This window comes from Hypomesus transpacificus, chromosome 9, assembly GCF_021917145.1.
Source record: "Hypomesus transpacificus isolate Combined female chromosome 9, fHypTra1, whole genome shotgun sequence".
Classification (NCBI taxonomy): domain Eukaryota; kingdom Metazoa; phylum Chordata; class Actinopteri; order Osmeriformes; family Osmeridae; genus Hypomesus; species Hypomesus transpacificus.
Genome location: NC_061068.1, coordinates 16191670 through 16216317, shown reverse-complemented (window position 1 = coordinate 16216317; position 24648 = coordinate 16191670). Strand labels below are relative to the sequence as shown.

Below are 24648 nucleotides of genomic sequence, written 5' to 3'. Positions count from 1 at the left end.
TTCTGACACCATTGCTGTGCAAAGGCGCAACTCTGCAGTAGCCTAAACCAAACAATCTGATATTCTACTCTTGCAAAAGAAAAGAAAGTATTAGTCATAGACTGTGACACACTCAAGAGAGGAAAGGGGCAGGGACGGCAGGGACGGCACCCCCGGTGCCCCATGTTAGACTAAAATGCTGCAAAAGTGTCCTCTTGGATTCCCCAATGGTAGATCAAACATGATAAAGGGCTAAAAAAAATGTGACGCAGTACGCTAATAGGTTCCCCTTACAATGGAAAACCTGTAATGCCCTATAGGGTCCCGCTATGTGCAAGGGGCACAAAATAGGGCAGTACCCTCTGGGTACCCAGTGAAAAAGGGTATTGTTATGAAATACCCTTTATGCTGCCTCTTTGGGGCAGTGTCCCAAAGGGTGCCATTTCTAGTGGATACAATGTGATGCAGTTCTGAATAGGGTACTCCTACTGGTGAGAAAACATGGTGCCCAATTATGTGCCCTGCCAGTGGATAAAATGTGATTTGGAGCAATATAGGTGCCCTGGGATAAACGAGGGGCCCTATGATGACAACACTAGTGTTTTTGCAAAGGGGTCAATGAATTAGGCTAGTATCTGCACAATCCCTTTTTCAATGTATGTACCCTTTAGGTTAGGTTATATTATATTAGGTTAACTGTATTTGATAGTTTAACAAAGTACATTTTGTCAATTTGGTTGTTAAATGTGACACAATATAGGAAAATAAAATACTAATTCATTGTTGTGCTGGTGTGGCCCCATGGTAAAGAATAGGTTCCCTTTTAATTTTTCTCCCCTGCCCTTCAGAGAATTGTGCAACTGTCCTTGAATGGCGTCAGATTTGAGTCAAAGGTCTGTAGGGCACTGAATCACATTTTCTTCACTGGGATTTTTTGTCTCTCCATTGCAGGGCACTTCAACATGTTTTCTCACTTGGAAGGGCATCTAAGCGGGCACTTCATGAGCTTTTTCATCATCAAAGTACCTGTGGGGAACCTCAAGTTAAGCCCATTGTAAGGCCACTTGTATGACACCACATCAAATTTTCTCCACTGGAGGGGTTTCCTTTAGGACACTTCCCCACATTCTCACACGTGAGAACAACCTTTAAAGTATTGCATCACATTTTATCCACTTAAGGAGCTCTTCTCCATTAGATGAGTACCTAATTGGGCACTTCATGTTTTTCTCACCAGTAAGAGTACCCTATGCAGCCCTGTATCCCATTTTCTCTACTGGTAAGGGAACCCTTTGGGACAGGCCATGTAGGAGCAGCATAGACAGCACTTCATGATGACAGTCTTTTTCCATTGGAGGGAAGGGCACTAATATGGAATGTCATGTTTAGACCAATGAAAAGGAACTTTATAGGGTACAGCATCACATTTTCTACACAGAAGAGCACTCATGAAGACATGTCATGAAATGTCCTTCCTCTAGAGGGCACATCATCATAATTTGTTGCATGAAAGGGCATCCTGGAGGACACACAATCATTGTATTCCCACATGAAGGACAGCCAAAAGGACACTTGTTCTCATTTTCACCACTCTTGAGGGTACTTTTAAAAGTCTCTTCAACCATGCCCCCCCACCCCAAGGATGTTGGGACATCTTGGGACATGACACCTGCACCCAGAAAGAAAGCCCCCCCCCCCCCCCACCTGTGGTGCTTGACCACCATGGCTCCTCAGTGGTGTAGTAAACCCCCTGTTCAACTGAGCACATTTTCAAACTCCTACATTAAGCACTTGACCTGAAGTCACTTACTCAGCACTTAAGTACATTCCTTCTCATGGTATCTTTGAATCTCTTTTCTGCATGATATACAGTTAGGTCCATATATTTGTGGACACTGACAGACACAATTCTTTTTATTTTGGCTGTTTACCAAAACATATTCAGGTTACAGTTTAACGATGAATATGGACTTAATATGCAGTCTCTCAGCTTTAATTTGAGGGTATCCACATCCAATTTCAAGGAAGGAATTACAGCACTTCAATATGCGGCAATACAAAAAGGCTTGGACGTCCACGGAAGACGACAGTGGTGTATGATCACAGGATCCTTTCCATTGTGAAGAAAAAACACATCATAACTTCCAGCCAAGTGAAGAACACTCTCCAGGATGTAGGCATCATTATGCAGGTCTCCCACAAGGAGAAAACTTCACAAGAGCAAATACAGAGGGTTCACCACAAGATGCAAACCATTCATAAGCCTCAAGAATAGAAAGGCAAGATTAGACTTTGCGGGGGTACAAGCCAGCCCAGTTCTGGAACAGCATTCTTTGGACAGATGAAACTAAGATCAACCTGTACCAGACTGATGGGAAGAATGAAGTATGGAGAAGGCTTGGAATGGCTCATGATCCAAAGCAAACCCCATCATCTGTAAAACACAACGGAGGCAGTGTGATGGCATGGGCATGAATGGCTTCCAATGGCACTGGGTCACTAGTGTTCATTGATCAGACAGAAGACAGAAGCAGCCAGGTTGATTCGTCTGATCTCAACCAAATCGAGCATGAATTTCATTTGCTGAAGACAAAACTTAAAACAGAAAGACCTACAAACAAACAACAACTAAAGACAGCTGCAGTAAAGGAATGGAAAAGCATCAGAAATGAGGAAACCCAACGTCTGGTGATGTCCATGGCTTCCATACTTCAAGCAGTACATTATTATGTTCATTTTTCTGAAATAAGGGGAACTGTGCATACAAATGGTTACAATTCTTAAATGTTTCATACAATATTCTAGTTCAACCCCTTGAATTAAAGCTGAAAGTCTGCACTTCAAATCCATCTTTTTTGTTTCATTTCAAATCCATTGTGGTGGCATACAGACCAGAAATTATGAAAACGGTGTCACTGTCTCAACTGTATTTGAGATTTGTAGCATTGACTTGTGTCACAGACTGATTGATTTGAGACAATTTACAATGTTGTATTTGACATGATTTTGTAGTCTTATCTGTGGAACTATGCAATATCTCAATCAAGATTATGTTATTGTTTGAAGCCATTAATGCCAAATTGGTCATACTGTTTTCCTGAAGGTAACTAGCCCTCCGCTGAGACAATATGCATTCAATCAAAGCTTTTAAAACCTACATGGCCAGGTTAGCAGTGCTGACTGCTGGCATATAAATCAGATGTTGTCAAAGGGTTTTCTTTATGGATGAAATGCTGGCTAGCTAACCAACCAACATCGTAAAGTGGATACATTCAGTATAGTTCAGTGAATTTTCTTACATAAATTAACGTGTTTACTGATGTCAAAACTGCCTGCACGTTGCAAATGTGCTATGACATTATTAACACCAGCTGCATCACGGACTTGGGCACTATTCCACTTGAGCCTCCTTGGTTGTTTTCTTGAGGCATGGATATAGCGACAGGAACAATGTTTGTACAAATTTAGTATTTATGTGAATGTGATGCAGAAAATACAATTAAACAAATACAATATGCATAGCATCGCACAAAAGAAAAAATACAAGTGTTTATGTAAACATAGCAAACACTTCTTAGGCAGAACTGTACATGCAAACGCTGTATGGTGAATTAAGCCTACAATTATGACAACTGGCTCAATCATTGTACATGTAATGACTTCTGTTATGACTGAATGTCTAGATATTTGTGGTGGTAAGAGACTACAATAGATAATGTGGAGATTGAACAAGTTGCCCACTAGAGAGAAGCCTGAGAATTTCAATTATGATCTGAGAAATATAGGTACCCAACTCACTGACAGAACTGTCATCACCAGCTGCATCACGAGCACTACACAATCAGTCTATAATTCCAGAAATCTTTGTGTGTCACCGACATCATCACAGACACTGTGCCCTATTTATAATTCCAAGAATCTGTATGTGTGTATATGTGTTCCTCCAATTTTATATTGCGCACACAAATGCACACTGTATTTGTGTGTTCCACTGACATCTTCATGACAAACTGCATCACGGGCACTGTGCACTAGTCTATGTTAAGTGCAATAAGTGCCCTTTACATTTGTTGCCCCTGTCCTTCATATAACCTGTAGCACCATATTGTCTGAGGAGAGAGACTCTGCGAGCTATGATCAAGAGGGCAATGGCTGTGCCAGTTTGCAGACAAAGAGACAGAGGATGTCCAGAGATTGAGAGAATCAAGAGTTAAAAATGCATGTTGCAGTGACTGCAGGCATGATGCAGACGTGCTTTTTATGCAAGTAAATACATAATTTGGATTCATTCTGAAACTGCAAGGATGAAAATGTAACTGTGGTCAATTCACAACTTTTGGCAAATGTTGATAATGTAACTGTTTATGAATGGAAAACACTGAAGAGAATTTTGGTTGTACACGTAGGCTACCTGCCATATTTCTTTTAATAATGTATAATATTGCTACTATTTGTATGTTTTTTATTGTTATAAAATTACTGTTTGCTACAAAAAAGATCCATTATTTTAAAAAGGATACAAGTAAGAATTCTGTTACAAAAAAATCACGAGTAGATCTCGTCCTAAGCAACACATTGCCCCAATATAAAAGTTTGTGTTTTACAGATACATCATTATACTTGGGACTTGGTATACACCTCAAAATTTCTATTTCATGGTTTAGGTAGACTAGAATTAAGTTATCTTCTCTTCCTGCAACCAAAAGATACAGTACCATTGTCTTTGGTTATGTGTTTACCTTTACACCACAAAAGCGGAAGACTGATGTCTGACCTGGTTTAATAGGGTCAGCACACATGGCTGAGTGAATCATAGATGAAGCATCCGGAGGCTTGGGACACAGAGATACCAAGCAGACAATGTTAAACCATTGTGTCAAAATAGGGTAGCAAACACATTGAGTCAACAACAAGAAATCTACTTCCACATGTAGTAAGATAAGTCTAAAAATAGTTTGTGTGTGTTTGCGTTCATATGTTTGTTAGTGTACGTGTATCTTTTGTTGTTTTAGTTTTTACATATGTTAATTAGTCTCACTGACATTAAATATGCTACATGTGAGGATAACCAAGTACAGACAACAATACAAATAATAGTATTTGAGAATGTACAGTTTGTACAGTTTCCTCTCTCTTTCTTTTACCCAAGTACCCACAAGTTCTTGTGACTGCATTCCATTTTCAAGTATTTTAAAATATTCTATGAATTTATGGATTGAAAAAGATAAAACACAAACAAGTATAGTCATAGACTCAAAACTAGATAATTATCTTTATAGAAAGTGATAGATTTTACCTGAAAGGTTGCTGGTGGTTACAGAGACAACAGACATAGTAAGTGGCTTCGAGAGACTTTGCATAGCTCTTTCTATTGTCAACATGGCTGTCATTGGTGGTGATCAACCATCTAAGAAGTATATATTTTACCAATACTTTTTACCTCCTTGTTTTATCTATTAAAGGATATGTACATAATATTCTGAAATACTATTTTGTTCTTCCATAGACCAACCATTACAATGCTAAACAACAGAAACTGATGTAAAATGGTTTAACCATTAAAAGTAATTTACTTTTTTATTTTATGATTTTTACATTCAAATATCAAATGGTACACAAAGTGATGACTTAGCAATTTTGAAATTCAAATAATGAAGATAACAATTCATGTGTTGCAGATTGATACAAACTTTGTCTTTGAATGTGCACTTTGCAACAGATGCACAAGTTAGTGCCAGCAATCTGAAGTAAGAACTAAAATAACTGACAACCGACTTGTATCTCACCCTCACTCACTATGATTTAGATTTTCTTTACGTAATGCAGTCACTATTTGGGCCCTGACACAAGGGCTGACTGCCAAGCCATACATCATTATTTCAAAACCCCAGCATTAAAACACTTTACACATCCTGCTCAATCCCGGACTTAACGTAATATGGTGCATCCGGGTGATTTGACCAGAGTATGTGTGTGTGTGTGTGTGTGTGTGTGCGTGTGTGTGTAAGGCGCATGTCAGTAAGCTTGTGAGTGCATCTATGTGCAGATGCTTGTTCAAGAGAGACCGAGATAGAAAGAGGGAGCATACTCAGCTATGCAGCCCAGCAACCCAGAGGGTAGAAACAGCATTCCTGTACACAGCCAGGGGGTCACCGCTCAAAATCCCTCAAAAGAGAGTGGCGGGGTACTGTGTAATCTGGTTACACAACAGCCACAGATGGAAAACCAGGAAAGGTTATTTAGCTACTCGATCAAGATCCTAATAGACGTTTGCATGGAAGACATGAGAACTGTATGTGTGTGATTTCCCTTGTACCAAGGACCTATCCAAGTGAAAACAATGGCGGTAAAGTGGGATCTACCCTGCTGAAATATTTCCCTTCTGGCCCACACCGGTTGGGACCCCACTGCTAAAGGGGCTCATGTGGGAAATGAAACAACAAGTCAGTTTCATTTAGTTGGGAGGAGATAGAAAGTTGGGGGGAATCAGTGGAGACCAGAGCAGCTGTAGACAACAGGGGGCTTATTTTCCTGGATTTTTTAGGCCAGGTCACCATCAGAAAACCCTAACACCTAACACTAACCCTTATTGAAACATAGTGTTGTGACAAAAACTAATCTAATCCTACATTTTTATAATATATAGAATAGTTCAAAACAATATAAAAGTCAAAAAGACCTATTTGGTATCTGCACAGTACATGTCTAATGTTTCACTACGCAGTAACTCTTCCCATACGGTACCCTGCATCGTTCCTTCTGGCTACTGTAACATTCTTTATGACATAGTGAAAAGATAATCATGTTCTTATAAAGTCATAAAATAGGATGGAGAGTAAGACAAATGTTTGACCCACACCACATTGTTGTAGCCGATGCTACCTCCACGCAGTCTGGATTTAGGATTAGCATGTTCATCTCCCAACCACTGTAGCTAGCCATGCTATGCTACACTGCCACAGTGTTAGCATTAGCGTTAGCCATGGTTGAGGTGAGCACTCCCATGGCAGTGCTGTTGATTGGTTCTTGTGGGGTAACTTTAGCCGGGCGGTGATCCTTTTTGTGGGCACAGCTGCGGGCGCACAAGTGACAGGAGGCACAAGTGGAGTTGCAGCATGGCAAGAAGCGACAGAGACTAACCCTCCAGAGAAACCAGCCAGGTGACCAGCAGCACCAACACAGGAGCAACCCACCAGCTATCACACCCAGGACGATGTAGAGGGCCAGTAGAGACACATGGGAAGGGGAGTCTGGGGAAAGGTAAAGGAAGTCTGTAAGTACTCAATCATAGAAATATGATGTATTGCATAATTACTGTATACTGGGCATATTTGTGAAATATGATAAAAGAGGTGTGATATAAGAACACACCGTTTGTCTGTTTGTCTGCCTACAAGTTCAAGTGTCGTAAGATCTTTCTGAATTGATATGTCCCTTTAGCTTTAGTGTTGTCTGTTCAACAAAAACATGCTCATCAATTTACAAATCTATCTTAACCAGCCTTAGCAGACCACAATTGAGGCTAAAAGTGGCCTATTTAAAGTGGATCAGCTTTATACATGACTGACAATTTCCATAGTCCAGCCAATCTAGTTTCGTAAAAAAAAAACGTTTTTTCCTGAACGGGTATCTTATTGGCTTGGCACAGACAAAAGAAATCCAAAGCTAACAGCCAGTCTCTAATGTATCTATTTGCACCTTGACCGAGAGGAAAAGAAACAATAGTGACAGGTCACTCAAAGGACCACATTCACCACTGAGTATCCATCACAGTTTATGGGTTTACAACAAGTGCCAACATTAAATGAACAACTATGAGCACCGCAGTTAGCTTTATGTCCTCTGTCATAGATAGCTGTGCTTTGCATTTGAATAGGACTCTACTTTATTTGTACCCACAAAACAAATTTTCAGATACTAACATTCCCCTTTCTCCAGCTTCATCCTTGCTTACCAAGAACTAGCACAAAACAGTGGGCTATTGAACCGGCAATTCACCTGTCACAGAGTCATGATTGGGTATGCTGTCTGGTGTACCACAGTTCCTATGAGTAGATTCTGTCACAGTGGGCGGGTTGAAGATAGGTTGTGGCGGAACAGTTACAACTGGGGATGGGGGTTGCACTGGAGACAACTGGCCTGCTGAGAAGGGAATGGGAGAGGTTCAGTTCTATTGGTCATTGGAATTTATATGCTCAATTTATCCCTGTGGACCACCTGAATTGCATCCTGTGGGCAGGTGGTCTTCCAAGTCACTTCCATCCCCACAGTTGTCAATTCCCTTGTCATCACAGACCAGACTCATGGGAATACACTTCCCATTCCGGCATGAGAAGTAAGGCTCCCCACTGCACTCTGATTGGTTGAAACCTACAGATAGACAAGGAACAATGCATCTGAGTGAGTAATGAACTAATTAACTAACTAATTTAAAAGGAAATCCATACTTAACAGTTTACTACCTACAGGCCCTGACTATACACTCCAACACAACTCTTATGCAACAGTGGTATTTGACACGACAGCAACAAAAGTTTGAGACTACAGTCAACCATGCCTTCATCTCTCACCCAGTCTAAAGGAAGTGAAGTCTCCCACAAAGTCCACTCTGGGCTGCGTACCCCGGGTCACCAGGCGCAGGGTCAGATAGTTGCCCGTGGATAGCACGGGTCTCGGTGGACTCTTCCCACATAATGGTGGCCCAATGGTAGGCGAGCTCTTATCCTGCCCGTCATGGAACTGGATGTAGGATCCTGCGTGGCATGGGTCGCCTGGACCCTCCCCTGGTGTGGGCTCCAAACGTGGAGCGAGTGGGGAGGAGCCTCGAGGGGACTCTGGAAAGAGTGGGGCTGGACTGAGGGGTGCAACACGCAGCAGACTGTAAACCAGGAAGAAACGGAAATGGAACTGGACCTTGTCCTTGGGAGACGCTGCTTGCATCGTTAGATGGCAGTCTGTGCCCATGGTGACAAAGTAGTACTTCTTGGACTCCAGGTGTGAGTTCACAATCATACCATCTCCCCGGATGATCTGTCCACAGAAGTCCACTACATTCACTACAAGAAACAAATAGGGGGACTGTCAAATGGGAAGATGTTTCAATTGACCACATATGGCGGACACACTTTTTCTTGTAGTCTATGTTGGACAAGCTTCATTTTAATAAAAAAGTATAAACTTAAAAGAGATACTATGTTCTCAAATGGGTACATGCTTATATTTTCATCAAGCGTTAGGGTCTGAGAAATAGTAAATATATCATCCTCATCAATGTAACAACTGACAAATTGTCTGTGAGGGCAAGATGCAGCCAGATGATTTGCTCTCACATTCCCCTATATTGGCAGGAAGCCAAATAATGAGGAGATTTATGTCCACCCCCCAGTTTATTAGCTCCGTTTCCTGGGGCGACTGCTCAATCCTCCTGCACTGACCTCCGGGAATGTTCACAAGAAGGGGAGGAAAACCAGCCATTTCTGAAATGTTCCAGTGTGAGTCGACTTAATGCCACACAATCATTGTTAAAACATTGAGGCTTTAATTGCCTACAAAACATACACTGAGAAAATAAGTGTGTGATGTAAACTTTTTAAACACTTTAAATCTAAAGTTTTGAAGTCCCTCTTCAAAACGAAATTAATATTTGAAAAAAGAAAACAGCTCCTGATTGCACACGTAGTGAGAGATGAAGAGGGCAACTGGCCCCATGGTACAAACATTAACACGATACTGTAGCCGTCAATGACTCACCAAAAGTAAACAAACCTAAACTAATCAGAGGCTAAGAATAAAGACTTTAGGGAGGTTTTCAAAATGACATGAAATATTTAGCGGGGCTTATTTAAAGTATAAACTATAGCCTACCGCGTGTGTGTATATCCTGACGTTAACGTTAAATAACGTTATGATAATGCATAACTGCGTTCCATACGCTCTCCTCTAGTGTATCTAGATCAAGGTTTAAAGGGGTTACATGTACACAGCAAGAAAAAAATCTATATATGCTTTATTAAAGCGAAGAAAATAGCATGTTATCGGTGGTCTAGACGACAATAGCTCCAAGTGCATTGAAGCGTCAGCAGTCACAAATAAATTACTTGCACGGGGCAGTGCGTCAGCCCGATGGCAACAAGTGGCTGGCAAATGAATCAGCCATTGAATCAATCTTAAAAAATGATCTTCCATCTCCTTACCCGTCTCAATAGCACAGGTCGTGAGTGTCATTAAGCTGAGAAGAACAAACGATTTTGACAGGCGTTGAAATTGGTTCTCTTTGTCCATCTCCATCTCCGTCTCAAGGTCTACGTATTCCCTTGTGTTCTTCAAGACTGTCCCACCCGAAAAAACTGTTATATTTCAAAACCTAAAGTTACGTCTGTGTTTGTTTCCTTGTAAATCTCTGCTACACGTGAAAAGTTATCATCTGGCTAAATAAAATGACTGCCATGCGAAGACTTGTGCGCCCCGAGCCAAACGTTGACGACGCGCAAAGAATATTCCCTTCTCTGGATAATTACTCTTCATCATACTGGCTTTTGTTCCTTTTAACCCCCTCTTTGATGAATCTATCTACGTGTTCTGTCATTCCCATGACAACGGAGGGGCAGTCGGCCCCTCAATCCGCCTCCATTCAATCTCAAGAACACATTCAAATGGGCCGGTGGACGCGGGACAAGCCATCTGTTTCCTTATACTTCTTGAATATAAAGTATAGGTTTGTCTTGCGCTGTTGGGAAAAAGAAGGGACTGTGCACAGGCTGGGCTCCAGAATGAATCAGATGGGGGGGTTTCTTATAGAAACGTATCGCTAAAATAATGGGGCACAGCATTCCATTGGGGGGGGTATTTTAATTAGATGAAGAGGCTGTAAATGTAAGATGTTAGAAATACTGGCTGAGTAGGGCGGCGAGAAGCGCATCTTAGTCAGACTAAACTGTAGGCTAATTATTTTCTTGGTGGTTAAATAATTTTATAAAGGTTGGTTAGCTCTATTTTCAGTGCGCATTCGCGTATCATTGGTGAAGATAAAACTGAACCAATCAGAAATGTGTGCGCTTTTACGTGCAACAAGCACAGCCGGCAGGAAAGACGTTTTGTACGCCAAGGAAACCCCGTACGTCACGCCGCGTAGCTTTGAAACTGAAGGAGGAAATATTTATTTAAAATCTGACGCAAGGGCGCTAAATCTAAAACAAATTGTAAATAAAATGTAAAAATTAAATAAAAAACTATTTTACTGAAGCAGCTGCACATTCAGAAGTTTGTGATACACGCACAAAAGGTTCGAATAAACATTTCGTTGAAAATAATTCTATGTAATGATTTTGCTAATGAATGTTAGCTTGTTAGCTTGCTAGCTATAGCTGAACGCTACCGTAGCTAGCTACGCACTTGTCTGTCACTGTTGTTGCTAGCTTGTTATGGAAAAAAACGTCTGGCTACTTAGCATTGCGACTTCAAGCTAGCGTTAGCAACCACTGTAGCTAGCGACTCGTCAGCTAGATTTTAATAGTAATCTAAATCGTGCTTTTCGAAGGTTCCAAATCCGATCATCAAAAATGCACGTGACATGAAAAACTGCAATTTGAGATTTGCTAGCCAGCTACGGTCCGATAACGTTAAGATAAAGTAAGCTAACGTTTACCAGTACCAACAATGACTAGTGATATATCCTATGCCATATTGGCTAGGTAGGGTTATCTAGGCCGCAGCAGCCTCGACCTCTACTAGCCAACGGACTCATTTTTGCGTCCTGTCTCTTGCAGAATGGCACCGCGCTTGCAGCTAGAGAAGGCAGCCTGGCGCTGGGTCGAATCGGTGAGACCGGAGGACATTCAACGGGAGCACATTGAGCTGGCGTACCGGATCGGTGTACCGGCGTGTAAGAGAGGTACTTGCAGGTATAGCGCTCACACGTTATCACTCTGCAATATTCATCTCCAGCTCTGACAACTTACAAATTTAACTAACATGCCACTATCAGCTAGCTAGCTTACTAAAATGTCAGTTTATGGCTACATCGAGATAGGCTAATAGATGTGTCTGTCTGTAAATAGTTATTCCATGTCTAAGTGCGTTGCTTTATTGTTATATTTCAATATAACCCCAGATATGTGCAAGATGTAGGAATTTCGTGATCTGACTTTGCTCTTATACAGGCGGAATTGTAAAGGAAACCCTAATTGCCTTGTGGGCATTGGTGAACATGCCTGGTTGGGGGAGATTGATGAAAATACTTTCCACAACATTGATGACCCAAACTCTGAGCGTAGAGATAAGGTATCTTAATTTGCGATGAAAAGGTTCACACTTTAGAACAACCTCACAATCACCTTCCAATCTGAATATTGATGTTTGTTTTGTTTCGTCTCTGTCCATTGTGCTGTCAGAACACCTTTGTGGGACTGACCAACCTAGGTGCCACATGCTACGTCAACACCTTCTTGCAGGTGTGGTTCCACAACCTGGAGCTCCGCAAGACCCTTTATCTTTGTCAGAATGCCCGGGCTGAGGAGCACAACATGGACTCAGGTAAAAGCTCATATATGTAAGCAACAAATATTAGAAACGTTCAGTTTCAAAGAATTTACTGTGTGTTCAATTGCTGTCAGCGGTGGTATTATTGGACAATTATGCTTATTTGCTTAAAGGGGTTCAGCTAAATGTATTTGTACCCGTAGGTAGGTAGATTTTAGAGGTGGGTGGGTTACTCAATAACATCATATTTGATGCTTGTCTTCTAACATGATTGTTTTATCCTAGGTCTGGCCACTAGATGCACTTTTGTTTGTAACTGGAAAATGCTGTTTGACATGGATAATCCACCCAAAACGTAACTGTTTTTCAAATACTTGACATGCCATGTCATTTCATTTGGTAAAATAATTCAATTTTCTTTCTCAGATTATGAGCCTCAGACTATCTGTGAGCACTTGCAGTACCTGTTTGCACTGCTGCAGAACAGTAACAGAAGGTACATTGACCCCTCGGGGCTGGTCAAGGCACTGGGGTTGGATACAGGACAACAGCAGGTAAATTATATACTGTAAAGCCAGGCTGTGACAAGCTAAGTCTTAGTTTGATCAAACTGAAAGTATTTTTTCTTGTATCTCAACCCATCCTTGCTTTTTTGTGGTTTTCTTCTTTCTTTTACAGGATGCCCAGGAGTTCTCCAAACTCTTCCTATCGCTGCTAGAGGACACCCTGTCCAAACAGAAGAACCCCAGCCTGCAGAACATCATCCAGCAGCAGTTCTGTGGACAGTTCTCCTACGTCACTGTGTAAGATAACTAGATTAGCAGTATTATCTTTGGCCCATCAAATATAACCCTCCTTGCATCAGACTGCTCACTTATTCCAGATAAAGAAGTGTTAACAAATCTAATGTTTTTTCTATGGAAGGTGTAAGGATTAAAATGGATACAAACGGAATTGTTTTGTTGCCTCTAAAATGGAGTCTTTGGGTTGCCCCTGGAGATATCCTTTTTCCTGCCTTTCGGTTGTTGTTTTTGTTTACACTTTTGATGTGTCAAAGTGTAGGGGGATTCTGTCCGTTTATCCTTGACTATGCTAGTTGTAAAAGCGTCTGAGATTAACAGGCATTTATTCCTGTTGTGAAGACAGTTTCAAAAATGCCCCAGTCATTATGACTGGATAATCCTGACACTTCATTTGGTTTTCATTAGATTTGACGTCAAGCATGTAAAGGATATTGATGTTATCCAAGCCAATCTTTGGCCATCTATGGTCTTTGATCAAGAATAATTGTATTATTCTTTTACGTACACCTCTTATTTAGAGGTATACAATAACCACACTAGGCATGCACTACTGTAGCAATAAAAATTGGTCAATATCCAATCGAATGAGCACTACTGCTAACAACCATTAGCGTGAAAATGTCAGGTATTAATTACAAATAATTTTTGGAGTTTGTGATCAATGTGCTCAGGTGTAACCAGTGCGGCCGTGCGTCCCCCTTGCCCTCCCGCTTTTACGAGCTGGAGCTCAACATCCAGGGTCACAAAAACCTCACAGAATGCATCACAGAGTTCCTCAAGGTAATGTTGCACCATGACGTCACACAGTTTCCTTAGAAAGCTTATTATGACATTACACAACTTTCCTTAGGTAGGAACCCATTATGATTTCACAGCGTTCCTCAAGGTAACGTTGGAAATAATGCAACGGTCGCATGTGGTGGAAAGTATGTGTGACCAGCTAATTGGAGGGAGAGTCTTTACTCTTCGAAAAGAAGAGTAGAGTTCAAGCACACGGTGAGAGTAGCAAAGTCTTTCTGAGGCTTGAAGGTTAGAGGACAGTGTTGATAGTGAATAAGAAAAAAACTAAGAAAACATACAGCCAACAGAAGTTTGTCACTCAATGAAGCGGATACTACATCATAGACCTGTGACTGTCATCACAATATAGGTTACCGTAGGAACACATATATGAATGAATAAAAAGACAGATAATAAGGCAGTAGCTGGTCTACTGATTGTGATTAACAATACTTGTTATGTATCACGTAGTGTCTACTTTGTTTTAATGGATACGCCGTTACAATTATTTTTCTGAGAAACAAATAAATGTATAATGACATCCATTATGCCTTGTTACCTCATAATCCCCCCCCCCACCCTCCTTTTAAAATATATATTTTAATTTATCCTTAAATCAATGCTCTTCCAAATTGACCCTCACCCATTGTCTGTAGGAGGAGAAGCTGGAAGGGGATAACCGCTACTACTGCGAGAGCTGCCAGAGCAAACAGAACGCCACACGGCGCATCAGACTCCACAGCTTGCCGCGCACCCTCAACCTCCAGCTTATGCGCTTCATCTTCGATAGGTGAGCGGTACAGCTTTAACATTAACCACATCCTCTTATTTTAGTTAGTGCTACTTACTTACTGTCCATGTTTAACTTGCCTATACAGGAGACAGTTCTTGATATAAACTCTTTGAGAGGAACAATGTGGTAATTCTAGGCTGAATTGCTGTTGTTATTCCAGACAAACGGGCCACAAGAAGAAGCTCAACACCTTCATTAGTTTCCCTGAGCAGCTGGACATGGGCCCCTTCCTGGAAGGCAAAGGTATCGCCAAGCTCCCAATGGTTCAACCAGCCGTATCAATATGACAGTGGACACTGTTTGGAAGGATCACATTTTTCCAAAGTTCAGTTTTCAATAAATGGCCTCATTTGCCCAGAACTACTTATCAAGGAACTAGAATGTTCATGCAGACCATTGTTAGCTGCGTTTCTACTGCAGGAACTTTCCCCAGAAGATTAGACAAATGAGTCCGCTTATGTATGTATTGTACGCACCCACCCAGGCAGTCAAATCACTTGCTGATATCAATATCGGTTGATAGACTCTTCAGTACTCAACCAGAATTTCAGTGCCCAGTCTAACCTTGTGTTGTTCTGTGTACCTGACAAATAAAAGACTTGAACAGTCAGATATATTAAACACTGCCACCCCCCAAGCCGCCACCCCCACCCAAGGTTCCTGTATTTTGGAAGGTACGGTCCCCGGAGCTAGGACACCAATACCCTAAGCTGTAATATGTTTTTTTCAAAATATTTTACCATGGCCTACTTAGTTTTTACCTGGCAAAAGGTCACAATATAGCAAGACCAATGTGGATACATATATCTTAAGGAAAGTTGGTTAGTCTGTTGTTTGTGTGTGTATGTGTGTGTGTTTTGGCTCCCGTGGGTGGTGTCCCCCAGACGAGAAGTGTGTGTACGAGCTGAGTGCCGTGCTAATCCACCGCGGTGTCAGTGCCTACTCAGGCCACTACATCGCACACGCCAGGGACGCCCGCACCAGCGACTGGTACAAGTTCAACGATGAGGAGATCGAGAAAATGGAAGGCAAGAAGCTGCAGCTAGGCATCGAGGAGGACATTGGTGAGGTCACATGCTTTGTTCGCTCTTTGGAACAACGTAGGCTAAGTGTATACCGAGTGTCAATCCTCACTTTCTAACCTTGGTATCTTGCTCTTGACACTCAACATAGTATGAACAAGCAAACAGAGTGTTTTTACAGAATGTTTATTCCAGAAGATCCAGAAAATCCAGTGTTGAGTAAAAAAAATAATACAAACCCCTAATCCTAAACCCTTCTTTAGCGAGTCCAAAAGTGTTTAGTAACAATAGGTGTGTTCGACTTCATGCAGCGCTGGCGAGGATACGTCACTGTGACGTATCCATCAAAAGTACCGTGAGATCGATTCGAGAACTGCCGGCTGTGTAGCTGAGGGCATTTTCTCAAGAGCAACTGCAAGGATTCTAATGAAGACACAGCTATTTTATGATTGGCCAGACTTACACAAGACACTTGACGCGTGTTTTGTATTTATTCTGACACTTTCAGTTTCGCCAATGCTCAAATCCGGAACAAACAGTACAATTTAATTAAATATTTGCCTTTATTGACAGAGTGCGATAGCCTACTATTTTTGAAGACAATAGTAGGCTATTGTTTAGTCCTTCTATTCACAAACGGAAAGACTAAGTTTAATTGAGTTCTGGTTGTATTATAAATCTGCAGATTGGAGAAAAAGTTTAACATAGCCCAATACATAAAATTACAAATTTTAGTCCACTGGTTTCTAATGCAAAAACAATTAAATTCGCGACCATGCAGTTTGTCAACGACAAAGTAAGCAAACAGCGCTTGATCGGCCATGACTGACGTCAACATAGCAAACCACGATAATCTGGAATGTCCAACTTTACGGAGCTGTTTATAACTCCTCCCCGACTGCAAGCGGCAACTCTCGCCGGTCGTTTCATGCAGCCGCAGTTGTGCTTATCCATTCTCTCCCCCTTCTTCCTCTCTTTTTCTCCCCGCTCCCCAGCCGAGACAGTGAAGACCCAAGCACGGAAGCCCAAGTGCAGCAAAGGCTACCACTGCTCCAGAAACGCCTACATGCTGGTGTACAAGTGTCAGGAGGAGGAAGTGACCGATCCCTCACAGACCATTGTCCAGGTGCCAGGTGAGCAGGGCCTCCCTAAAGGGATAGTTTACCCACATATCCACCTGAAGGGCTTATTTTAGTAGCCGTTGTTATACAGTAGGTTTAGGACCATGCTTGTGAGCCTTTTATCCACCAGTTTATCACAAGGCCATTTGTTTGACTGTTGCTGACGAACGCTTGTGAATAGAACGTTCAGAGTTGACTGCAACCCCCCAGCAAAGCGTGTGTGACGTGACAAGAAAACCCTTTGTCTGCGGTGGCAGCTATTTTGCAGAGGCTGGTGGACCTGGACAACCGTAAGTTTGAGGAGTGGTGCTGTGAGATGGCGGACATGCGGAGGCAGAGCGTGGATAAGGGCAAGGCAAAGCACGAGGAGGTGAAGGAACTCTACGAGCTTTTACCCGCGGACGACGGTTGGTAACCCCTACACCACTCGAATTCCAACACTGGGTTCATGATGACTAATTATTTTTTGTCACAGTCAGCATGGTGTTTTGTTGTGTGAGAGTTAAAAAAGTTAATGTGGTAACCTAAATGTTGAAAAAGGCTCGTATGGAAACCAGTGAAAAAAGTATTTTAATCACAGCATTTCCACAAAGAAATTTAAAAAATGATGTTTGATGCAAAACGTTTAAATCAAAGGAATATCCCTTATCACGGAACAAAGACAAAAATGTACTTCAACGATCACAAGATCCAATGATCACCGTGTTAAATGAATGTCGACTGCAACAACACGCCGGTTCCCTCCCTCTCTGCCTCGCAGGCGAGCCGTACGAGTTTGTCCCTCTGGAATGGCTGAAGAAGTGGCTGGACGACTCCACGGCCACCAAGGAGATGGACAACTCGCACTTCCTGTGCTCGCATGGCAAGCTCCACCCCGACAAGGTGGGCGAGGCCAAGAGGATCTCGCAGCGCGCCGCCCAGATCCTGCACGAGCGCTACGGGGGGGGACCCCGACTTGACCGTAAGAGTTCCAACTGCCATTTTAGCGTTGCCTCCAGTCATTCGTGCTCGTTCGAGCTCTGAGTCGTCGAACCTGGCCTTTGATGGTCAACGACCGGAGCGCTCCTCCTGAAAATGTCCCAACTTGCTTGTGTGTGTGTGTGTGTTCACCCGTGTGTCCAGACACGTCTCTGTGCGAGGAGTGTGTTGGCCAGCGCTGCCGGGTGCTCCGTCTGAAGAACCAGCTCCATGAGGACTACAGGGAGGTTTCCAACCTAGTCAAAAGCAACACCAAGAGGTAGTGTGTGAACATACGCATGCTCGTGTGTGTGTGTGTGTCTATGTGTACCAACCCTACTCTCCTGTGGCTGCAGCGATGTGGGCTACTGGGTGAGCAAGGCGTCCCTCCGCGTCTGGAGGGTGCTGGCGCTGGAGCAGCTGGACGAGGACGAGGAGGAGACCCGACACAGCAACGGCAAGACCAACGGAGAAGGGCCGGACATCAGCGCCATGAAAGGTACCCAGGCCCGCCAGGCTATCCCGCTGCTACCGCTAGGTGGATCTCCCACACAGGGTGTCCAAACTGTGCCTTTGGTCTAGGGGTCAAACATCCTGTGATGCCAAGGTCATTTGAAACCCTGTAGTAATTCCCATTTAAGGAGCTGTTGCAGATGTGTCTCCTAACCTGTGTGTTTTTTTTACCCAGAGTATGAACCCGAGCCTCAGGAGGGGGGCGGCGACGAAGAGATGAAGACTTTTAACGAGGACATCCTCTGTTGTCACGGTAACAGCCCTTAAACTGGACCCCTGCTGCTCTGAGCAGTAGTGTCGATACAGTATGTAACGCTAGCCACTAGTCTGAATCCGAGCACTAACTCAATGCTGGAGTTAGAGGTATTTATTTGGTAAAACAAATACCCTAACACCAAGGATGACAGACATTAGTTTTTTTTTCAGAAGTGAGATGGATGTCGGCGGGATTTTTGGGTGATTCAAATTATGGTTATTTTGCCATTTAACTGCTTTCTGGCTGTGCTGTGGGCCCTTACAGGAGGTCTGAGTATCCTGGAGACGGAGCGGCGCCTGGTGACGGAGGAGGTGTGGTCCAAGTTGAGGGCGTACTTCCCCAAGGCACCTCAGTTCACCCAGCAACAGGAGCCATGCCAACAGTGCCTGGTGAGGATTGGATGGCACAAGCAAAGGGGATGGACTGTGTGTGTTTATAGATGGAATTGAACTTTTAACACAACTGGTGTGTGAGTGTGTGCGCGAATGCTCACCAGTCATTGCTACTGCTAATACCACAACAGAAACCATAGTCAACCATTTCCTCAGGTTGAAATATTTGATTACTGTATGCATCAAATACAAAATGCCATATGGAAAATGTACATTGAAGTTATACAAAACAGGGATTTGTTAAAGTAGGTTTACATGAGTGCACATTGTTGTTATTTGAGTTAATGTTGAAAATGGTAATGAGCATCTCTAACAGTTTCCCTCTCCTTTCTCTCTACCCCCCCCCCCCCCCCCCCCCCCCCCCCCCCCCCTCCACACACACACACACACACACACAGAGGCTGGAGCGTGAGGGGAAAGAGAACGAGGCCCTTAACAGGATGATGGCATCGGATCAGAAGAGCTCCTTGCTCAACCTCTTCCAAGAGAAGAACAGGCCTGTGCTGACCAAGTGGCCTCAGGTACCAGCTGAGCGTCCCATCTCCAGGGCCTTCTCACAGCTGGTGTGGAAAACACCCTTAGGGAATAGTTTAGTGGCTTAGGACGACATGATCGAAATTAATATCTTTAAGTGAAGCACACTTCTAGTCTGCTGAGAATCTCTGGATTATGGGGATGTGATGGCAGGTACCAAGACTGGAGCAAACCTAGACTATCTTTCTATGGTTTAATAAGCACAAACAGTATATATATATATATCATAGCTGAGGAACTCTGCTCCCAGGCTTCAGAGCATTGAATACCTCTCATTTGTATTTATGCAATGAGAAGATCTTAGAGGAGAACTTCCTCTTCGCACAATTCCGCTGTCACACGTATACTAACTGCACACTAACTTTACACCAAGTGCTATCTATCTCCTACACATGTAAAGGAACATGTTGAAATGTACAGCCCCTGTTTGTCCAGCATACTCAGGGCTCCATGTCACTGTGTCTGATGCAAACCGGTTTGTGTTTTAGGAGACAGACACGCTTTATGTGGTTTCCATGTTCTTTGTGGACGAGTGGAAGAAATTCATTAGGTAAGGTCCTCTCCCTTGCATATGATGCATTCTCACTATTAGAGAGTACTTAAGTGTCTATTGCTTGAGAATATACAATTTGCAAGAAATTGATAAGTGTCCATTTTTCTTTTTTTACTTTTCCATTTCTTCCTTTCTGGTTCTGTCTCGCTTTAGGAGGCCTGCAAAGACCACGCCAGTGTCCAGTGTGGGGAACAGCCTGCTGCTTTGTCCTCATGGGGGGTTCATGTTCACCTACGACTCCATGTTGAAAGGAGACGCCCAGCAGTGAGTGCCTCCTGTCTCATGTCCTTGAACAGAAATAAAAGTGATCACATCTGTAACAAAAAGCAAGTCACAAGGCAAGACTTCATTTCAAATAAGCAGAATTTAAAATAAAAAATAAGGTCACTACCCTACAAAGACAGTCTTTCTAAACGGTGGACACTGAGCAGTATGCCTACAAACTACAAAAAATCTAAAAACTACAAAATGACTACAATAAAGATATATATTTTTCAAGTGGAGTGTCAGCCACCAAATCAAGCTAAGACCTTTTCTCTTGTAAATCAGCGGTACTTGAAAAGTTGCCTTGCTAGCAAGACAAACTACAAATGTAGGCTGTATGTCATCTTAGTATTTGCCAGTTATACTAAACATTATAAGCTTTTAAGGCATAGTAAGTGTAGGAAATAATAGTTCATGATATGGAAGCATGTAATTTATTAAATTATTCTCAGTTCACTGTGCTTCAAATATAATTTATTCATAAAAGTTCAACTAAATTAAAGCTTACCGTTTCATACCTTGCTGATTAAGTCAATTTCCATAATACTTTACAACCTGTCTCTTTCATATATTGGAATTGTTTGATTTACACAAGTCTTGTAGAATATTTGCAGTGAAGGAGAGAGGAAGGCCGGCGACGGACGCTCTCATGTTGTGTGCGGCTCTCTCTGCACAGTATAGCTCTTCTCTGGCCCAGCGAGTGGGAGGTGATCAGCAGACTCTTCCTGGTAGACCAGCCAATCTCCATCTGCCGCCTCAGCCAAACCACGCCCACTGGCCCCACTGTGGAGTACACCACTCAGCCTGGTAAAGGGGATATGGGAGTGGGATGTGCCCGTAGTGTGTGGAGGTATACAACGTGTCACTTTTTGACCCCCGCTTTTGTGTCCACGCGTGCCAACGTACAGAGCTGTGTAGGGAGTGCAGAGACGGCTTCATCTTCCAGCAGCAGAGAGACCTGAGGGAGTATGCCCAGGCCACCGTCTATGTCCGCAAAGTCGTCGATGACAAGAGGGTAAGACTCTCTCTCTGTCTGTGTGCATTGTCCCGCCGCCAGCCTGTCCGTTCGCAGCCATTCAGGATAACAGCAGTAAACACCTGCAGGGATCAAAGTATTCTGGTGCCGGATGTCCGGCCATGAGAATTTTTGGGGGGGAACTTGCATGCGGTTTAATTGATTTCCCCTACCAATTATATGAGAGGAACGCAGCTATAACTAACGTTACAAACCTATCGGAAGCAGAGCAGGGCGGGTCCTGACAGTGTGAATGAGATCCATGCGTCACATTGGCGTTGTCGGTGAGAGCATGGAGCGCAAATTCATGAAGCCTGGGGGATGATGTCCTACCCATAGATAAATGACTAAAAAATAAATGGTGCTGGACGTGGATAGAAGAAGGTAGAGACGGCGAGCCTTTTGGCAGAAAATGAGAGAGCCTGGTGCTTGTTTCTGCACATTTTGCTCGAGGAAGCTACTTTATGCCAGCAGCGGTAAGAAAGTGCTTGCTCGTCATGTCATAGAGCCGCTGCCCGTGCACTCAAACTTACCACGACGGTGCCGGAAGCAACTGTTACAGCTCACACACTGTTGTCTATGACTGACCGTGTCTGCGACTTACATTTGCACATTTATTGCGGAACATGACTTTTCATTCACAATTTCTTAGCCACTGGTCACCCTGTGTAGAAAACTAGCAGAAGACAAAAAGTGTTTCTCTCCAAACCCCCCTCCCTCAAAAAAGTTCTGTCTCAGGATTTTTTTCCCTCTAACCCCTGGACCTGTGTTTAGATGATAAAGGACACGGCTCCTGAGATGAATGTGAGCGGATCTGAGGCGGAGGAGGAGAGGGAAGAGCCTACTAAAGTAGACGGAGAGAGGGACCCAGACTTCAGCCAGGTAAGAGGCCTTTACTAGACGAAAGACCCTGCCATGCGGCACTCTCGCTTCCCCCTCACATGACCATGTCTCGTCCAGTCAGAAGACGGGGCCAAGCGTCTGAAACTGAGCGATGACGTCGCAGCCGGAACCTCCCCAAGCCCCGCCCCCATCTCCAGCACCAGCACCAGCAAAGCAGGCAGCATCCGGCGGAGCACGCGTCACAGGAAATTGCGGGGGGAGAAAGCTCTTATTGTCTCAGCCAATCAGACACTCAAGGAGCTGAAGATACAGGTAGGGACTCAAAATCTGTCCAAATCTTGTGACTTACTGGGAGGAAACAATATAACAAGGTCCGTGTGCCAAGGTTAAGGACCGTTCATGATTCTTATGATATTATAGTAACTTAAACTAATAGTTTATAAAATACTTGTATGTGTTACGTATGTCTTGTCCCTAATCTCTATGCACACACTGGGTTGAATATATGAAGACGTGGGGCTGGAGCTTGCAGGATTAGCCAAATTGAGCTTCTAATCTACATTGATGCTTGTCATGATATGATGATTTATGAGAACTTGGTTGTTGGAAGTGACGAGTTCCATGAGTTCTGAAGCATTTACCACTTCTCCCATGAAATCCGAGCTTTCGCATTGTGATGATGTCGTCGTCTCAACCTTGACATATTCAACTTAGTGCACTCATAGCCTTTATATATTTCAGTAGCCAGCAAAGGGTCTAGTACTCCTATTATTATGATCTTGTTGTTAAAGTAAAGCTATACATGGTGATGATTTTATCTTAATGTAATTACCTCAACCTGAAAAATCACTTCTCCCGTATATGAGAGTAGAGTAGTACTTAATTGATTCCAGGAAGAAAATATTGCCCATACAGGTGAGGGGAAAAAAGGGTTCATGCTTTGAGGGGAAGTCCCCTCAATGACCAAACTCTGTACCTCCACGAGAACCTTTCTGCACCATCTGCTGTTGGCCCTCAGATCATGCACGCCTTCTCGGTGGCTCCATTCGACCAGAACCTGTCCATCGACGGGCGGTGTCTAACAGATGATTCGGCCACGCTGGGAAGTCTAGGTGTCATCCCAGATAGTATCATCTGCCTTAAGGTAAACACCCGCTATCTTTAGAAGTATGCAACTGAATCATCCTCAAACTTTAAAAAAAAAACTTTTGTCTCTTACTTTCATTGGATGATATATTTGCAGGCCGATGAACCCATAGCAGATTATGCAGCAATGGACGATGTTTATCAGGGTACGTGCTCATTCATGTGACTTCTGCTGGACATGTTACTCCAGTTTATGGTTGGTTTGTAGTAGTTGAGAATTGTAGCACAAAACTTCAACAATAATCAATTGTGGGTTATTTTTTCCCAGTTGGTATGCCTGAAGAAGGATTTAAAGGTAAGCACAGCTCATAAAATTCCTGTTGTCACATAGGAACACTACTTTGGTATGTAGACAACTTTGGCTTGAATTGAAATAGTTTTCTATCTAACCACTATTGTCTTGTATGTCTTTTTAGGCACTGGGCTTCTTGGACACTGAGAAAAACACTGCTGAAGATGCCCTTGATAGACTAAAGTCAGAAGAGAATATCTAAAGCTTGAATTTGTCAAGTGTCCATACTTGGATTTAAGTGCTTTAATTTGGTTCTGTTTTTTTGTTTGTTTTGTTCTTTTTTTAAACTGTGACTATGTTGCAAACCTTTTTCGTTTACCTGTTTTCAAAATTATTGCTGGCTTTTAATATTTAAAGACGCTTATGCATTCTCTGAGACTGTGTTTGTGCTCTTACCCCGGACTGTGATTGGGTGTAGAAAGTTCAGTAACATTTTCCAGTGCTCTCCAATCAATGCCATTCATAGAAGAGGCTTGCATCTTTCATTGTAGGATGCAAAGTTACCCTGAAAGTTACCCTTCCAAGAAACATCTTTCTGTTTGATAGAAGCCTGTGGTGTCACTGCAATTTTCTTCACACACATTTAAAGAATGCATGAGCAACTGTTAAATATTGGAATCATAACTATTTGGTGGATAAACGTGAATTACCTCAACAATAAATAAAATATGATAACCCCCTATGACATTTAGAGGAGATAGCAATGATATCTGTATATTTCTTAAAAACATTTTGAAGTTAGATTAGGTTTGTTCTGCATCCAGAGCAAGAAAGCAGGCATTGGTGTGAATTGTTTTTTTCTCTCTTTTATTTCATATTGGCAATAAAGTAATTGTTTCTTCTATTTTACAGTAGTTTTTCCATAACATTATTATGAAATAGAGGTTTTTGTTACTGTCACTGGAGAA

The 24648-nt window shown here is 42.7% G+C and overlaps 2 protein-coding genes across 3 annotated transcripts; one reads left to right on the top strand and one right to left on the bottom strand.

Moving 5' to 3' along the window:
• Nucleotides 1-6927: 6927 nt before the first annotated feature.
• ldlrad2 (low density lipoprotein receptor class A domain containing 2) lies at nucleotides 6928-10490 on the bottom strand. The gene is made up of 6 exons (XM_047024564.1): nucleotides 10173-10490; nucleotides 8550-9035; nucleotides 8197-8349; nucleotides 7978-8121; nucleotides 7154-7229; nucleotides 6928-7051 (listed from the first exon to the last, which is right to left on the bottom strand). The coding sequence occupies exons 1-6, from the start codon at nucleotides 10264-10266 to the stop codon at nucleotides 6928-6930; spliced, it is 1077 nt and encodes a 358-aa protein (XP_046880520.1). The 5' UTR covers nucleotides 10267-10490.
• A 583-nt stretch (nucleotides 10491-11073) lies between these two features.
• usp48 (ubiquitin specific peptidase 48) lies at nucleotides 11074-24584 on the top strand. 2 transcript variants are annotated; one of them, XM_047025764.1, is made up of 28 exons: nucleotides 11075-11260; nucleotides 11745-11879; nucleotides 12138-12258; nucleotides 12369-12510; nucleotides 12883-13010; nucleotides 13135-13259; nucleotides 13931-14039; nucleotides 14696-14829; nucleotides 14993-15075; nucleotides 15717-15896; nucleotides 16850-16987; nucleotides 17233-17382; nucleotides 17736-17936; nucleotides 18098-18212; nucleotides 18289-18431; nucleotides 18621-18698; nucleotides 18966-19090; nucleotides 19492-19614; nucleotides 20116-20177; nucleotides 20334-20444; nucleotides 21121-21251; nucleotides 21353-21459; nucleotides 22234-22341; nucleotides 22420-22614; nucleotides 23321-23446; nucleotides 23546-23594; nucleotides 23717-23743; nucleotides 23865-24584. In XM_047025764.1, exons 2-28 carry the CDS (start codon nucleotides 11746-11748, stop codon nucleotides 23885-23887), a joined length of 3168 nt encoding a protein of 1055 aa, XP_046881720.1. In that variant the 5' UTR covers nucleotides 11075-11260; nucleotide 11745; the 3' UTR covers nucleotides 23888-24584. The 2 variants fall into 2 exon arrangements, with proteins under 2 accessions (XP_046881721.1, XP_046881720.1); XM_047025765.1 differs by lacking the exons at nucleotides 22234-22341; nucleotides 22420-22614; nucleotides 23321-23446; ... (1 more) ...; nucleotides 23717-23743; nucleotides 23865-24584 and having other exon boundaries at nucleotides 11074-11260; nucleotides 21126-21251; nucleotides 21353-21443.
• Nucleotides 24585-24648: the final 64 nt, after the last annotated feature.